The sequence below is a fragment of the Coregonus clupeaformis genome, chromosome 40, assembly GCF_020615455.1.
Source record: "Coregonus clupeaformis isolate EN_2021a chromosome 40, ASM2061545v1, whole genome shotgun sequence".
Lineage (NCBI taxonomy): Eukaryota > Metazoa > Chordata > Actinopteri > Salmoniformes > Salmonidae > Coregonus > Coregonus clupeaformis.
Genome location: NC_059231.1, coordinates 19,159,939 through 19,178,596, shown reverse-complemented (window position 1 = coordinate 19,178,596; position 18,658 = coordinate 19,159,939). Strand labels below are relative to the sequence as shown.

Genomic DNA, 18,658 nt, shown 5'->3' with positions numbered 1-18,658 from the left:
ACCTCCATGCTTCACGGTTGGGATGGTGTTCTTGGGGTTGTACTCATCCTTCTTCTTCCTCCAAACACGGCGAGTGGAGTTTAGACCAAAAAGCTCAATTTTTTTCTCATCAGACCACATGACCTTCTCCCATTCCTCCTCTGGATCATCCAGATGGTCATTGGCAAACTTCAGACGGGCCTGGACATGCGCTGGCTTGAGCAGGGGGACCTTGCGTGCGCTGCAGGATTTTAATCCATGACGGCGTAGTGTGTTACTAATGGTTTTCTTTGAGACTGTGGTCCCAGCTCTCTTCAGGTCATTGACCAGGTTCTGCCGTGTAGTTCTGGGCTGATCCCTCACCTTCCTCATGATCATTGATGCCCCACGAGGTGAGATCTTGCATGGAGCCCCAGACCGAGGGTGATTAACCATCATCTTGAACTTCTTCCATTTTCTAATAATTGCGCCAACAGTTGTTGCCTTCTCACCAAGCTGCTTGCCTATTGTCCTTTAGCCCATCCCAGCCTTGTGCAGGTCTACAATTTTATCCCTGATGTCCTTACACAGCTCTCTGGTCTTGGCCATTGTGGAGAGGTTGGAGTCTGTTTGATTGAGTGTGTGGACATGTGTCTTTTTATACAGGTAACGAGTTCAAACAGGTGCAGTTAATACAGGTAATGAGTGGAGAACATGAGGGCTTCTTAAAGAAAAACTAACAGGTCTGTGAGAGCCGGAATTCTTACTGGTTGGTAGGTGATCAAATACTTATGTCATGCAATAAAATGCAAATGAATTACTTAAAAATCATACAATGTGACTTTCTGGATTTTTGTTTTAGATTCCGTCTCTCACAGTTGAAGTGTACCTATGATAAGAATTACAGACCTCTACATGCTTTGTAAGTAGGAGAACCTGCAAAATCGGCAGTGTATCAAATACTTGTTCTCCCCACTGTATTTGGCTAAGGTGTATTTAAACTTCCAACTTCAACTGTAACAGAGCAATCTTGAAGACTTTCACACTTCAATATCTCCATCCAGGGCTATAGTTCAGGTCTATGCCTGGCGAACGTATGACTGTATAACCCCATCAAATTAATGCAGAAGACCAAAGCGTGATGTTGCTAAACCTGCTCTCACGTTAGTAAAATATAGCCCTGGATTATAGTTAAATTTACTTTTTAAGAGGAGGGTGTGAGAGGAAGTTGAATCCACACATTTTCCAAAATTTTCCCACAAGTATACACATTGGTGTTTACATATACACTGAGTGTACAAAACATTAAGGACAGATACTCTTTCCATGACATAGACTGACCAGGTGAATCTAGGTGAAAGCTATGATCCCTTATTGATGTCCACTTCAATCAGTGTAGATGAAGGGGAGGAGACAGGTTAAAGAAGGATTTTTAAGCCTTTAGACAATTGAGACATGGATCGTTTATGTGTGCCATTCAGAGGGTGAATGGGCAAGACAAAATATTGAAGTAGGTTCCAGGCGCACCAGTTTGATTGTGTCAAGAAGTGCAACACAGCTGGGTTTTTCACGCTCAACAGTTTCCCGTGTGTATTAAGAATGGTCCACCACCCAAAGGACATCCAGCCAACTTGACACAACTGTGGGAAGCATTGGAGTCAACATGGGCCAGCATCCCTCTGGAACACTTTGGACACCTTGTAGAGTCCATGACCCGACAAATTGAGGCTGTTCTGAGGGCAAAAGGTGGGGGAAGGTGTTTTGTATGCTCAGTGTATATTTACTTGTTTTTAGAGTTGATTAAACTTTCTATGAAATTGCCATTTTTATACAATATATTAAGTGTAACCTAATCTTACCTCCACTTCTTTCAATAGGTACTCTCTACGAAAGTAGTGCAGAAGTGAGCTGGGATGAAGCGGAGGGTTTGAACAATGCTACTCAAATGTGTTTGACCTCAACTGTACTAGTCGGCAACACACGACAACTATACATAGTTCGTTGAACATTAATTTAAGTAAATAGTGTACATGTATAATCTGTTTTTTCATGATTTATTTATGATTGTAGACCCTTTAATTAAATACATATTAATGTACTGTTATTGAATAGCAGGTCTCCCCTTCTAATAGAGTATGAATATACTTTCTCTGTTTGAAATTGTGATAGGTGATGAAGGAGTCAGGCGCAGGAGGGTAAATCACAGAATACAGAGTTTATTCCATAGTACAGAGTTACGCTGGATAGCGTCAAACAGTCCAATGCGCAAAACAGGCGCACTGGAACAAAACAGGCACACGGGGAAAATATACCCCGGCAATACAAAATACACATAGCTCAACCGAGCTACTCTCTCCTCACATTAAACAATCACCCACAAGGACAAGGGGGGCAGAGGGAACACTTATACATGTACTAATGAGGGGATATAAATAATAATAATATGCCATTTTGCAGACGCTTTTATCCAAAGCGACTTACAGTCATGCGTGCATACATTTTTTTGTGTATGGGTGGTCCCGGGGATCGAACCCACTACCTTGGCGTTACAAGCGCCGTGCTCTACCAGCTGAGCTACAGAGGACCACATGAACCAGGTGTGTGTAATAGACAAGACAAAACAAATGGAATGATGAGATATGGAGCGGCAGTAGAAGGCCGGTGACGACGAACGCTTAAGCCTGCCCGAACAAGGAGAGGAGGCAGCTTCGGAGGAAGTCGTGACAGAAATATACAGTATACCCAGTAATATCATGGTAAATGTAATAATAGTAAGATAAATTAGTATGATGGGGGTCCATATCAGGTAGGAAAAAAGTAGCTATGATGAGTAAAACATGACTGACCTCGGTAGCCGTAGGTACATAACAGAAGTAGGGGTGAATGGTGGGCAACCGGTTATCGAGATTTACCGGGATTTACTGCCCAAAACCACTCCCTTTTCCCGGGATAAATAACTGTGAGAAACCGGTAAATTATACTAAATTATTTATATGACCAGCATGGAGTGAAATGGAAATGTTAAATTACATGTGATGTCTAAATCTGGCTTATCTACGGCCTCTGACGGATGAATCAACGCTCAGGGTGGGGACAGACAGCCCATCTCGGTATGGAGTGCAGTGCACTATGCATGTGTAGACCTATCATCTCATCATGGTCACTTTTTTTTATTGTGACAGGTAGCCCTACATTTTCTGCAGCATAGCCTATGTTAGAGTAATATAAAGAACAAATATGCGTCTAATTTAGCCATCTCCATCTGGCTTTCGGGGGTCACCTTGTTTTTTAATTATAAAGATGTTTTATTTTTTATTGCAGCTGCAGAGTTTTAGAACAGCCTATCACTCGAATATCTATCATTGCTTTTAAATCAGTGCATGCCTGAGCACTCTCTCACAGTCTTTCTCTCTCTCCATCAACTCCATTCAAATTGCATCCAAAATAGATCCCTCTGTTCTAGATTAATATATATAGCCCTATATATAGCTGTCCTAGCCTACCTCAGGTAATACATTCAATGTAGTATTAGCCTTATATTTAGCTAATTCATGATGGGTTATGCATAATAAGCTTCTAACTTATAGCCTCTGTCTCCTGCGCAATACGCACACACCTGTGCTCTGCTGGCCTCTCCTTAGAAAACGCTCATTAGCTCTTGGAGTCTCATGCAGGAAAAGCTAGACTAGAATAGCTTGCTGGACATAATTTTTTTTCTAGCATTTCTTATATCAATAGACTATTCGATGAGGGATGCAAGCTCTTTTTTGTTGAATGTTAAATACAGCAGCCAATAGAACTCATGGGTAGTTTGAAATGAGAGCGAACACGCGATGGCGGTAGGCTATAGCAGTTATTTATTCAGAACCATAACCATTAAATCTTCGTGAAGAGAAGTGAAAGCCTTCTGCATCTAATTCTGGTCCTATATTATTCAAGGATGTCATTAGAATGATGAAGATAAGGACAACGAAACATATTTAATTTAACTGTTGAAAGCGAGGAAGGAATGAAGCAACAATAGAGAGAGAAAGAGGAGGTAGGCTAATAACATTAGGGGAAATATTTTGAAAGGTTTATATGCACCAGCCTACTAATTATACAAATAGGCCCTATTATATTTCAAAATTCGCTAGCCTATACTTGTAACTTTGTAGGTTGCATGTGCTGCACCAGAATTGCATGTTCTCTTCTGCTTCATCATGGTTTGAACGATGTCCATAATTCCAGTCCATATAAAACAGTATAATACAATACAGTACAGTTCACACTCAAAAGATTAGCCTACTGGAGCTAGTTTCATTTATTTACCCAAGAGAGCATAGAGCTAGCTATATCTATGGGCTTTTATGTTTTTCTGTCGGGCGTAATGTGCCTATATCACATATGTATTGTCACGCCCTGGCTCTGGGGACTCTGTTATGTTGAGCCAGGGTGTGTAGAGTCTATGTTTTGTGTTTCTATGTTCAGGATCTAGTTCATTGTGTTTCTATGCTGGCCGGGGTGGTTCTCAATCAGAGGCAACGAGAATCAGCTGTTGCTTGTTGTCTCTGATTGAGAACCATACTTAGGCAGCCGTTTGGGCATTTGTGTTTGTGGGATTTTGTTCCGTGTATGGTTTGTGTATGTACCCAAGGACTTCACGTATCGTTTTGTTGTTTTTGTTCGTGTGGTGAATGTTTAATAAAAGTATGTTCGCATTCCACGCTGCGCATTGGTCCACTCCTTTCAACGATCGTGACATGTAAAGGATAACGGCACAATCATTTGGGCTTCTTTCGGCTTGGGCTCATTAAATGTCGTAAATGTAGGGTTCATAAAATGTATTAAATATATGTCTCATCAGGCTCAGGTAGCATCAGGTTTGAATGTTCATGCTGATCAAAGCTCTAATCAAATCCAGACATTTATATGCTTTATAATGCTTTTGAATGACACTTCCGGTTTTGGCGGGAAATATCGGGTTACCCGGGAGAAAAGGGAATTATTCTCAGGATAGAACATTTGTAAAATACCGGGAAAATATTCAACCCTAACCAGAAGATCTCTCTAACCTAGAGTACAATCCTTTTTTTGAAATATGAATTGTACATCTCAAGTATGCGAGATCTGGTTCAAAGTGAAGTCTTAATGCACTATACTACATACTGATGTGCATGTGCATCTGTTGATTTAAGGCTGCTACATGAAGTCTACATTATTTGACAAGTACAATACTTGCTTATTCTGAACACGTTGTGAAGGGAGTAAAATAGTAAAAGTCTTACAGTAGATAAAAGCATTTATTAGGTGGAGTTTGATGGGGGTTTAACAGGAGTCTATGATGCGTCTGATGGAGCCGATTCTCATGTCCATGGCCCCCAAGCCCATATCTCTCAGGCTCCTGTATTCTCCAGGCCTCAGGTAGATCATTCTGCCTCTGAAGTGGGGCTGCTCGTACATCAGCCAGTGGCCGTCCATCACGTTGCAGGACTGCATGTCAGACATACGGTAACGACTCATGATGGAGTCACAGTCGTCCATCATCTCGTGCATTTGACCTCCGAAGTTCTCCTTCTCGTAGATCCTCATCCTGAAGTTTCCTTTGTGCTGTTTTAGGAAATTTTATTGGAATTACTTATCCATGTGTGCTAAATGAAATAAACAACACATTGAATTGAACCATGACACATTAGCTCTTCTTACCATGGGGATCATACGGCTGGACCTGATGCAGTCGCTCTGGCTCATGCCCATCAAGCGCTGGTTGTCGGGGTACTCTCCTCTTCTGACCAGCATCTGGTGTCCCATGAAGTTGGGGCGCTCGTAGACCATGAAGCAGCCGCTCTCAACCCTGCAGGAGTTGCACCTGCTCAGGTGGGAGGTCAGCTCAGGGCAGTCCTGGCTGGTCTCATAGGAACGTCCCTGGAAGTTCTTGTCCTCGTAAAAGATGATCTAGGAAGATATGGTTTTTATAAAGTTATTAAAATACACATCTTCAATGAGCTATGTGGTCACTCAAATATGATCACATAAATGAATGTGAACTCGAACTAGGTGTGTTCACTCACATTTCTGTATTTTAGAATTTACATGATTTTTACTTAATAACGTTGCTTTTGATATGCATATATTGAATTGTTTGTGTCAGCATAGACCTTGAACTGCCCATGGTAGTCCACAATATATATATAGTTATCCTACCTTGCCCATGATTTCTCCTATCACTGACAACACTCGAACTTTGCCCACTCATCCTCCCCTGTCACTTTTATACTAAACTTGATAGCTAAATGATCTATGGTCCATTGTTTTTAATGCCTAACTCAGCAACACAGCATAGAGGGCTGTAATGTTTGTTAAATCGGTCTGTAAATGGTTATTATTCCAGATTGTATGCATCTGGGGCAGTGCCAACTGCAACCCGCTCCTATGGGGAACAGGTGCATTGGAGCATCGAATGTATCGACTAGGCCTTTTAAATGTGTTACTGCTCTGTCTTTTTCTTGTTTTACTTTTATTTATACAGGTAAGTCAATTAAGAACAAATTCTTATTTACAGTGACGACCTGCCCAGCACTTCAATAAACAACAATTACACTATACATTTCTATATACACATCAATTACACTATACATACCTATATACACATCAATTACACTATACATATCTACAGTTGAAGTCGGACGTTTACATACACTTAGGTTGGAGTCATTAAAACTCATTTTTCAACCACTCCACAAATTTCTTGTTAACAAACTATAGTTTTTGCAAGTCGGTTAGGACATCTACTTTGTGCATGACACAAGTAATTTTTCCAACAATTGTTTACAGACAGATTATTTCACTTATAATTCACTGTATCACAATTCCAGGGGGTCAGAAGTTTATATACACTAAGTTGAATGTGCCTTTAAACAGCTTGGAAAATTCCAGAAAATGATGTCATGGCTTTAGAAGCTTCTGACAGGCTAATTGACATTATTTGAGTCAATTGGAGGTGTACCTGTGGATGTATTTCAAGGCCTACCTTCAAACGCAGTGCCTCTTTGCTTGACATCATGGGAAAATCAAAATAAATCAGCCAAGACCTCAGAAAAAAAAGTGCTTTATCGTTGGGTGCAATTTCCAAACGCCTGAAGGTACCAAGTTCATCTGTACAAGCAATAGTACGCAAGTATAAACACCATGGGAATACGCAGCCGTCATACCGCTCAGGAAGGAGACGCGTTCTGTCTCCTAGAGATGAACGTACTTTGGTTCGAAAAGTGCAAATCAATCCCAGAACAACAGCAATGGACCTTGTGAAGATGCTGGAGGAAACAGGTACAAAAGTCTCTATATCCACAGTAAAACAAGTCCTATATCGACATAACCTGAAAGGCAGCTCAGCAAGGAAGAAGCAACTGCTCCAAAACTGCCATAAAAAGCCAGACTACGGTTTGCAACTGAACATGGGTACAAAGATCGTACTTTTTGGAGAAATGTCCTCTGGTTTGATGAAACAAAAATATAAATGTTTGCCTTAATGACCATCGTTATGTTTGGAGGAAAAAGGTGGTTGCTTGCAAGCCGAAGAACACCATCCTAACCGTGAAGCACGGGGGTGGCAGCATCATGCTGTGGGGGTGCTTTGCTCACAAAATAGATGGCATCATGAGGAAGGAAAATTATGCGGATATATTGTAGCAACATCTCAAGACATCAGTCAGGAAGTTAAAGCTTGGTTGCAAATGGGTCTTCCAAATGGACAATGACCCCAAGCATACTTCCAAAGTTGTGGCAAAATGGCTTAAGGACAACAAAGTCAAGGTATTGGAGTGGCCATCACAAAGCCCTGACCTCAATCCTATAGAAAATGTGTGGGCAGAACTGAAAAAGCGTGTGCGCGCAAGGAGGCCTACAAACCTGACTCAGTTACACCAGCTCTTTCAAGAGGAATGGGCCAAAATTCACCCAACTTATTTTGGGAAGCTTCTGGAAGGCTACCCGAAACGTTTGACCCAAGTTAAACAATTTAAAGGCAATGCTACCAAATACTAATTGAGTGTATGTAAACTTCTGACCCACTGGGAAAGTGATGAAAGAAATAAAAGCTGAAATAAATAATTCTCTCTACTATTATTCTGACATTTCACATTCTTAAAATAAAGTGGTGATCTTAACTGACCTAAGACAGGAAATCTTTACTAGGATTAAATGTCAGGAATTGTGAAAAACAGAGTTCAAATGTATTTGGCTAAGGTGTATGTAAACTTCCGACTTCAACTGTATATACACATCAATACATGAAAAGCAAATACGAAAAGCAAAACACAATCATATGAAACAAACACATTCTTCAGTATAAAGGCCCTCTAACATCCACCTGAATTGCCCTAGAGCCACCAAATACACCAACTTTATGGACTTTTGGATTCCACATGAAAGGTGCAAAAAAAGAAAAGAAAAAAAAGATGTATCTAACTTGGTGGAGATTGAAGGGATCTCCAGGGTTAGCCATCCCTGAGTCTGGGTCTGGGCACTTATACATCTGAAGGTTAACAATGAGGTAAGGTATGGCGGAAGTTTATGCAAGAGGGCTTTATAGACAAAAAGAGCGCAATCGATCCACGAGACTTCAAGGAGTGCCTACTTTCTGATACAAAATGTAATGATGTGTACTGAACCTATCCCCCGTAATAAAGCTCAATGCGCTATCATAAAGTACATCTAATGGCTTCAATACTGAAATTGGTACTTAAAAGAAAACTAAACTTCCAAAATACAGAAATCATACCCGTATGATGCATTTTGCAAAATGCATCATGCGGGGAGGATTTCTGTATTTTGAAAGTGGAATTTTCCTTTAAGTACCAATTTCAGTTCAACAAAAGCTTTTTGCAGGGCAATAAAGGCAGATTGAAGCTCTGACAGAGCTTATTCAGCTGTAGGGACAATAGCATACACAACAGTGTAATCTGCATACAGGTGAAAGTCTTTTTTTTTCATTCAGATAAACCAATATTGTTAATGTAAATAGTGAAAAGAACAGGATCAAGAATTGATCCTTGTGGGACACCCTTTGTTATGTCCAGAAAACCTGATTTAACACCATCAGTAAATACACACTGCGTTCTGTCCTTTAAATAATTTTCTAACCAGCTAAATGCATCCTGGTCCAGGCCAATTGATGAAAGCCTCTAAATAAGTAATGAGTGATCCACAGTGTCAAAGGCTTTAGACAGGTCAATAAAAAGGTCCACACAGTGTTTCTTCTTATCCAAACAATTAAGAACATTATTTAAAATCAAAGAAGTAGCAGAGATGGTGCTATGACCTGATCTGAAACCTGACTGGTGTACAATAAGAATACATTTCGTAGTTTAAAAGTTGAGTATTTACCAAGGATTCTAGAATTCTTCCTAGGCAAGAGTGTTTGGAAATAATTTAGGTCACACGGGTCACCACCTTTGTGAAGGGGTAGTATATGGGCCACCTTCTAGACCCTGGGGATGGTACCAGGGGGAGTATATGGGCCACCTTCCAGACCCTGGGGATGGTACCAGGGGGAGTATATGGGCCTCCTTCCAGACCCTGGGGATGGTACCAGGGGGAGTATATGGGCCACCTTCTAGACCCTGGGGATGGTACCAGGGGGAGTATGGGCCACCTTCCAGACCCTGGGGATGGTACCAGGGGAGTATATGGGCCACCTTCTAGACCCTGGGGATGGTACCAGTGTGAGTATATGGGCCACCTTCCAGACCCTGGGGATGGTACCAGGGGGAGTATATGGGCCACCTTCCAGACCCTGGGGATGGTACCAGGGGGAGTATATGGGCCACCTTCTAGACCCTGGGGATGGTACCAGTGGGAGTATATGGGCCACCTTCCAGACCCTGGGGATGGTACCAGGGGGAGTATATGGGCCACCTTCTAGACCCTGGGGATGGTACCAGGGGGAGTATATGGGCCACCTTCTAGACCCTGGGGATGGTACCAGGGGGAGTATATGGGCCACCTTCCAGACCCTGGGGATGGTACCAGGGGGAGTATATGGGCCACCTTCTAGACCCTGGGGATGGTACCAGTGGGAGTATATGGGCCACCTTCTAGACCCTGGGGATGGTACCAGTGGGAGTATATGGGCCACCTTCCAGACCCTGGGGATGGTACCAGAAATAATTGCAAGGTAAAAAATATGTGTTAAAGATGCTGCGATCAGAGGAGCAGAAAGCTGCAGCAAGAAAGGATCAAGCAAATCAGCCACAGTGGATTATTTATTTTACATCAATCTTGCGCAAACCGTCTAGCACATCACAAGAAGAAAGTTGTTGAAATGAAAACAAAGATTCAAAGCTGAGGGATTGGGCTGAAGAAATGTAACCACTCAAATTCATAGACAGAGCTGTGGTGCTCTCACCACTGGTGTCCCCCAGGGCTCAGTTCTAGGCCCTCTCCTATTCTCGCTATACACCAAGTCACTTGGCTCTGTCATATCCTCACATGGCCTCTCCTATCATTGCTACGCAGACGACACACAACTAATCTTCTCCTTTCCCCCTTCTGATAACCAGGTGGCGAATCGCATCTCTGCATGTCTGGCAGACATATCAGTGTGGATGACGGATCACCACCTCAAGCTGAACCTCGGCAAGACGGAGCTGCTCTTCCTCCCGGGAAGGACTGCCCGTTCCATGATCTCGCCATCACGGTTGACAACTCCGTTGTGTCCTCCTCCCAGAGTGCGAAGAGCCTTGGCGTGACCCTGGACAACACCCTGTCGTTCTCCGCTAACATCAAGGCGGTGACCCAATCCTGTAGGTTCATGCTCTACAACATTCGGAGAGTACGACCCCTGCCTTACACAGGAAGCGGCACAGGTCCTAATCCAGGCACTTGTCATCTCCCGTCTGGATTACTGCAACTCGCTGTTGGCTGGGCTCCCTGCCTGTGCCATTAAACCCCTACAACTCATCCAGAATGCTGCAGCCCGTCTGGTGTTCAACCTTCCCAAGTTCTCTCACGTCACCCCGCTCCTCCGCACACTCCACTGGCTTCCAGTTGAAGCTCGCATCTGCTACAAGACCATGGTGCTTGCCTACGGAGCTGTGAGGGGAACGGCACCTCCGTACCTTCAGGCTCTGATCAGTCCCTACACCCAAACGATGGCATTGCGTTCATCCACCTCTGGCCTGCTGGCCCCCCTACCTCTGTGGAAGCACAGTTCCCGCTCAGCCCAGTCAAAACTGTTCGCTGCTCTGGCACCCCAATGGTGGAACAAGCTCCCTCACGACGCCAGGACAGTGGAGTCACTCACCACCTTCCGGAGACACTTGAAAAACCCCACCTCTTTAAGGAATACCTGGGATAGGATAAAGTAATCCTTCTACCCCCCCTTTCCCCACCCCCCAAAAAAATAAAATAATAATAATAATACATATTGTAAAGTGGTTATCCCACTGGCTATAAGGTGAATGCACCAATTTGTAAGTCGCTCTGGATAAGAGCGTCTGCTAAATGACGTAAATGTAAATGTAAATGTAAATGTAAATGGATGCAAGAACTGAACATCCATGATATCAAAATGATAATTTTAACCATGTTTTGAGGCTATACAGTGTTTGTTTACATTCATATTGTTTTCAAACATTGGAGTAAAACAACCTTATATTTATGGTTCTGATTGGGGTAAGACAACTAAGCTCATAGGGCATTTATAAGTTATATTCTTCAAGCATCATTGAGTATGTATCATTAATATATAAGTACAAAAATAGATGTAGCAACTGCAGAATGACCCTTTAAGTCACTTACTTTGAGTAAGGTTGGTATCCAGTGGTGTAGTGGAGGGTAAAAGCAAGTAAACACAGTTTGCCCAACAGTTTGCCCAACAGTTTGCCCAACAGTTTGCCCACCTTTTGCAGAAAAATGCATTGAAAGTATAGGGAGCATTACTTTTTTCACTGCGACCGGCGATCAGAGTTTACCCACCTATTGTTTACCACTACATCACAGTTGGTATCGACCTACTTTGTTGTAATGTTTCATCTAATTGTCATGTATTCCAATAATATTGTATAAAAATAGTGATATCAAACCTCAGGAACTTTATTGTATTTCGCTTAAAATAAGTCATATAGCATCAGAAAAGGGACAACACAAAATATAATAAAAACAAATTATTTGTAATTCCTTTGGTGCCATTAAGGGCAGTCGGGGAGGTTTGGATACCAAGCAATCTTCCGTAAATCCTTTCCCAAAGGCTTCCCAACCCTGCTTATGTTGATGGTATTTGAAGAAATACAATAACTCTGTCTCTTGAACCAAATCGTTTTAAAAATGTTTTATAGTACATAATGCTTGCATTCCACACATTACTGTTGACTCCAAGTGATTTAGCTTAGACTAGGGCTTCTTGTCCTTTAGACCTAGTCCTAGCTTAGACTCGTCAACATAGTAGTAGTGGCCTGAGGGCATACACTTAATGTGTTGTGAAAAGTGCTATGAAATGTAATGTCATGTAATATTTGTAATTGTTTATAACTGCCTTAATGTTGCTGGACCCCAGGAAGAGTAGTTGCTGCCTTGGCAGGATCTAATGGGGATCCTTAATCAATACACATACAAATAGGAATGACTGCAATCCTTTTGAATGAGGTTGTTTGGTACATTTTAAGTGAAAGGTTTTCAATGTAGTACCAACAATGAAGTTACAATCATAATTGTGGGCACTTTCTGTGGACAAACATGGAAAATCTTCGCAACAGGCGTCATGAGATTGCAACCCCAGGTATCACAGAGTTATTTCCCGCAACGTAGCAAAAATAGTAGCAGACCCATACCCAGTGAAGCGCTTTTTGCTTTGCTCAGTTGGCACAGTTGGCAGTGCGCCAACCTCCATCTCTGCTTCTGGGTCATGTACGTATTGTTTAGAATTAGGAATCATAGTTAACGTTCCATGATAATCAAAGCCATAGGTAAGTAATTTACATGTTTAATTTACTACAGTATACTAACTCTTTAAAATATTATGCAAATGCTACTAAAACTAATAATATTGAACCTGCTTTAGTTTACAGTAGATTACATGGTGATGACTCAGGAATTTAACACAATGTGGTTACATATGCTGTGGGCATCTAACAAAGTATAAAAGGGCAAGGGTGGCACTAGCATTTACAGTCAAGCTTAAACAACCAACAGCAACCATGACCATGGGCAGGGTAGGTGGCATTTAAACAAATGTTCATATCATTCTAACTAAATGACTGCATTTGATGTGTGTCTGCTGCACCTTAATTCTGCAATAGGTGTTGTATAGGATTCTTATAACTTTTCTTGCAGATCATCTTCTATGAGGACAAGAACTTCCAGGGACGTTCCTATGAGACCAGCCAGGACTGCCCTGAGCTGACCTCCCACCTGAGCAGGTGCAACTCCTGCAGGGTTGAGAGCGGCTGCTTCATGGTCTACGAGCGCCCCAACTTCATGGGACACCAGATGCTGGTCAGAAGAGGAGAGTACCCCGACAACCAGCGTTTGATGGGCATGAGCCAGAGCGACTGCATCAGGTCCAGCCGCATGATCCCCATGGTAAGGAAGAAATAGCATTTCTTCCGTTAAATTACAAAGTAGGCTTCTAAAACTGTCATACTTTGGAATTAATACAAATGTTTTCAATTCCCCACCAACAGCACAGAGGATCCTATAAAATGAAGATCTATGAGAAGGAGAACTTTGGAGGCCAGAACATGGAGCTGATGGACGACTGTGACTCCATCCAGGATCGTTACCGCATGTCAGACTGCCAGTCTGCCCAGGTTATGGACGGCCACTGGCTGATGTTTGAGCAGCCCCACTTCAGAGGCAGGATGATGTACATGAGGCCTGGAGAGTACAGGAGCTTCAAGGATATGGGCATGGGGACCAAGGGCATGAGGTTCATGAGCATGAGGCGTATCACGGACATATGCTAAATCATCTGATTGTCAATTGTTCAAATAAATGCGCAAAAACACTATGTACAGTATTTGTGTTACTTGATCATCACATACCTCCTCTTCATTCTGAAATATCACTTACATTTTATAATATATGATATGACATGGTATATATGGCAACATTTATTCTATCTGTGAAAATACCTAAAAGCAGCCATTAAGAGGGCCAAGCACCATTGCTATCAAATATATAGCATTGCAGAAGGCATCATAAAAATAAGTTTAAAAAAAGAAATAAAATATTGACAATAAAATATAAAATTGTATACCTGAAGGCACAATCAAATCGCTGGCTGTAATTTATGTTGAAAATACTGTATGTCTTGAATGTATCTTCTGATTTTATTGACAAGTAGATTTGTGTTTCACCTGCATAGCAATGAAATAGCATTCAATGTTTATGGGTTATTATTTCAAAGGGATAATACAGTGCCGGAAAGTATTCAGACCCCTTGACATTTTTCACACTTTGTTACGTTACAGCCTTATTCAACAATGGGTTAAAACAAAAAAGATCTCACAATCTACACACAATACCCCATAATGACAGAGCGAAAACAGATTTTTAGAAATGTTTGCTAATTTATGAAAAATAAAAAACTGAAATAACTTATTCACATAAGTATTCAGACCCTTTGCTATGACACTCGAAATTTAGCTCAGGTGCATTCTGTTTCCATTGATCATCCTTGAGATGTTTCTACAACTTGATTGAAGTCCGCCTGTGGTAAATTAAATTGATTGGACATGATTTGGAAAGGCACACACCTGTCTATATAAGGTCCAACAGTTGACAGTGCATGTCAGAGAAAAAACCAAGCCATGAGGTCGGAGGAATTGTCCGTAGAGCTCTGAGACAGGATTGTGTCGAGGCACAGATCTTGGGAAGGGTACCAAAAAATGTCTGCAGTGTTGATGGTCCCCAAGAACACAGTGGACTCCGTCATTCTTTAAATGGAAGAAGTATGGAACCACCAAGACTCTTCCTAAAGCTGGCCGCCCGGCCAAACTGAGCAATCGGGGGAGAAAGGCCTTGGTCAGGGAGGTGACCAAGAACCCGATGGTCACTCTGACAGAGCTCTAGAGTTCCTCTGTGGAGATGGGAGAAACTTCCAGAAGGACAACCATCTCTGCAGCACTCCACCAATCAGGCCTTTATGGTAGAGTGGCCAGACGGAAGCCACTCCTCAGTAAAAGGCACATGACAGCCCACTTGGAGTTTGCCAAAAGGCACCTAAAGACTCTCAGACCATGAGAAACAAGATTCTCTGGCCTGAATACCAAGCGTCACGTCTGGAGGAAACCTGGCACCATCCCTACGGTGAAGCATTGTGGTGGCAGCATCATGCTGTGGGGATGTTTTTCTGCGACAGGGACTGGGAGACTAGTCAGGATCAAGGGAAAGATGAATGGAGCAAAGTACAGAGAGATCCTTGATGAAAACCTGCTCCAGAGCGCTCAGACTGGGGCGAAGGTTCACCTTCCAACAAGACAACGATTCTAAGCACACAGCCGAGACAATGCAGGATGGCTTTGGGACAAGTCTCTGAATGTCCTTGAGTGGCCCAGCCAGAGCCCGGACTTGAACCCGATTGAACATCTCTGGAGATACCTGAAAATAGTTGTGCAGCAACGATCCCCATCCAACCTGACAGAGCTTGAGAGCATCTGCAGAGAAGAATGTGAGAAACTCCCCAAATACAGGTGTGCCAAGCTTGTAGCGTCATACCCAAGAAGACTCGAGGCTGTAATCGCTGCCAAAGGTGCTTCAACAAAGTACTGAGTAAAGCGTCTGAATACTTATGTAAATGAAATATTTATTTTTTAATTTTTTTATAAATTAGCAAACATTTCTAAAAACTTGTTTTTGCTTTGTCATTATGGGGTATTGTGTGTAAATGTAAATTGATGAGGGAAAAAAACAATTTAATCATTTTTAGAATAAGGCTGTAGTGTAACAAAATGTGGAAAAAGTAAAGGGGTCAGAATACTTTCCGAATATACTGTATATAGAGATAGAATAGTAAGGTTCCAAGCACTGAACCTCGCAGAACTCCAAATTCAACTTTCTGTGTTCCGCAAGGTTTAGTTCTTGGACCCTTATTGTTCTCTCTGTGTAAGCTAAGCCTTGAAAACATAACACATTTCCATTTGTTTCTTGAAGGCTAGTCCAATGATCTGAGTAAAAAAATAAAAATAAAAATAATAATGTAATGTATTGTATGTACACCTATTTTATAGTAGCTACAACATTTGCATTGGTATTTTTTCTCCTCTAAAGAGCTGTGCTCTCAGAAAATCTACTTTATCCATAAGTAATAGCACTGTATTTGAATAAATATACGAATGTTTCATAACTTTTCATGCTATTTGGTCGTTTTGTTTTGATCCAATGCTTATTCAAACAGTGATACATAATCTGAATGTAAGTGAAATGTTATTTAAATGTTATCGATAAGCCACATTATTATGTTATATTCCACTTAAAATTTGATGTTTGATTTTATAGCACAGCTGAAGCAACAATTGTTTTTTATCAATAAATTGACTTGAAAAATATAATGCTTACAAAACCTATCTATGAAGTACACTACCAGTCAAAGGTTTGGAGTGTGCAAAGCTGTCATCAAGGCAAATGGTGGCTATTTGAAGAATCTCAAATATAAAATATATTTTGATTTGTTTAACACATTTTTGATTACTACATGATTCCATATGTGTTATTTCATAGTTGTAATGCCTTCACTATTATTCTAGAATATAGAAAAGAGTTTTAAAAAACTTGAATGAGTAGGTGTGTCCATACTTTTGACTGGTACTGTATCTCAGTAAGGGAACTAAATACCCAAAGTCTGTCTTGGGGAATCAACTACAGCCAAGTGGACAAATCATGTTAGGTTGTATTTTGAGAGGAATAACCAAAGTCAGTCATTAAATTCTAAATAAATCAGAAAATACACCAAAAACCACAATAATTCACAATAAAGGTGGGCAGATACAAAAATGCTCTTAGATGGTATTTTATTTCACAATTTAAAAGGGCTACAAATTAAAAGATTTAACAGGATTCCATGATGCGTCTCACAGAACTATATCTCATTCCGCTTCTTCCCATCTCCCTGAGGTTCCTGTACTCTCCGGGCCTCATGTAAATCATCCTGCCTCTGAAGTGGGGTTGCTCGTACATCAGCCAGTGTCCCTCCATGACCTGGGCAGACTCGCAGTTGGCCATGCGGTAACGCTCCTGGAAGGACTCACAATCCTCCAACATCTCGTGCATCTGACCTCCAAAGTTCTCCCTCTCATAGACTCTCATCCTGAAGGATCCTCTGTGCTGTTGTGCAAAAAAAAAATCATGCTCATAATCAACACTCCTTTACAGCTGTAATTCCAATTAAAGTGTACCAGGTAGCCTAGCGGTTAAGAGTGTTGGGCCAATAAGCAGAAAGTCACTGGTTTGCATCTCAGCACAGACTAGGTGAAACATCTGTCAATGTGCCCTTGAGCAAGGCACTTAAACCTAGTTGCTCTGGATAAGAGTGTCTGCTAAAGTGTAAGCCAAACCTATATCCATAGGAAATTACAGTTACAGTTACAGAATGTAAATTGTAAAGTATTTTGTCTGTAATGTCTTTTTCGTTATATGTCGGACCCCATTAAGACTAGCTGTAGCCATTGGGGTCGGCTAATGGGGAACCTAATAAATCAAATCAAATCAAGCTGGTTTAAGTAGAAATACAGTTCAAGTTTTAGATTTTTGATAACAAAGATGATAAAATATCTGCAGAGATATTGTATCAAGTTATATGGATCACTGAGACTTTCTCCTACCTGAGGGATCATACGGCAGGAGAGGACAGAGTCACTCATTCCCATATGCATGTAGTCTGAGTACTCTCCCCTCCTCAAGAAGAACTGGTTTCCCATGAAGTTGGAACGGTCGTACACCATGAAGCATCCACTCTCCACCCTGCAGGAGTGGCACCTGCTCATGTAGGAGGACATGTCAGGGCAGTCGCTCATGCACTCATAAGAGCGGCCCTGGAAGTTTCTGTCCTCATAGAAGATGACCTGCAAGAGACCACACATCAAATGTTCAATTCACTTTCTCAAGTTCTGTGACGTTCTGTTACTAATACACAGGATTAGTGACACTAAGCCTTTCCTTTCATCATGACTGAAAAGACACAGTCACCCTACTATATGTGATGATATAACTATCCATCTTTGTTTATCTTGATCCCATTTCAAGCTGTCTGCTGTTCTTTTCCATTAGCTGAAACCCAGATGAATATGACTGTGCTACGTTAGAGGACTGACAGGCTGATCCACAGCTGGCTGATCTGTACATACCTTGCCCATGTTTGATGTTCTTTGTGGGATTCTGTCCAACAACCTGTGGCTGCCAGAGGGCTTTTATACTTTATACGGACCGCAATGGGGTTTTGTTATTCACATTTTCTGGAACCTGATGAATAAGCAGGTCTGCAACCGCTGTTGATTTATTTTGCGCTATCACAACTCACCACAAAGGAGTGCCCATGGCGCTGAGGACCAGCTGAAGACACACAGAGGAAGCAGGAATGTAGAGAACAGAGTCGATTTCTTGAAGTTTAGCCATTTTTGAGTGCCATACAAAAGCACAAAATGCTGGTATTTACGAAATATTATGATAATAATCTGCACATTTTGGGATAGCGAGTTTAAACATTGAACTGCCAATATTATACTGAATC

At 41.6% G+C, this 18,658-nt stretch overlaps 3 protein-coding genes across 3 annotated transcripts; 1 reads left to right on the top strand and 2 right to left on the bottom strand.

Annotated features, from left to right (window-relative positions):
* Positions 1-5,265: 5,265 nt before the first annotated feature.
* Positions 5,266-6,150, bottom strand: LOC121555157 (gamma-crystallin M3-like). The gene is made up of 3 exons (XM_041868965.1): positions 6,142-6,150; positions 5,644-5,892; positions 5,266-5,547 (listed from the first exon to the last, which is right to left on the bottom strand). The coding sequence occupies exons 1-3, from the start codon at positions 6,148-6,150 to the stop codon at positions 5,266-5,268; spliced, it is 540 nt and encodes a 179-aa protein (XP_041724899.1).
* Positions 6,151-13,130: 6,980 nt separating this feature from the next.
* Positions 13,131-13,898, top strand: LOC121555158 (gamma-crystallin M3-like). Its single transcript, XM_041868966.1, has 3 exons — positions 13,131-13,145; positions 13,267-13,515; positions 13,617-13,898. Exons 1-3 carry the CDS (start codon positions 13,131-13,133, stop codon positions 13,896-13,898), a joined length of 546 nt encoding a protein of 181 aa, XP_041724900.1.
* Positions 13,899-16,980: 3,082 nt separating this feature from the next.
* LOC121555090 (gamma-crystallin M3-like) lies at positions 16,981-18,296 on the bottom strand. The gene is made up of 3 exons (XM_041868894.1): positions 18,276-18,296; positions 17,754-17,993; positions 16,981-17,256 (listed from the first exon to the last, which is right to left on the bottom strand). Exons 1-3 carry the CDS (start codon positions 18,282-18,284, stop codon positions 16,981-16,983), a joined length of 525 nt encoding a protein of 174 aa, XP_041724828.1. The 5' UTR covers positions 18,285-18,296.
* Between the last annotated feature and the right edge of the window lie 362 nt (positions 18,297-18,658).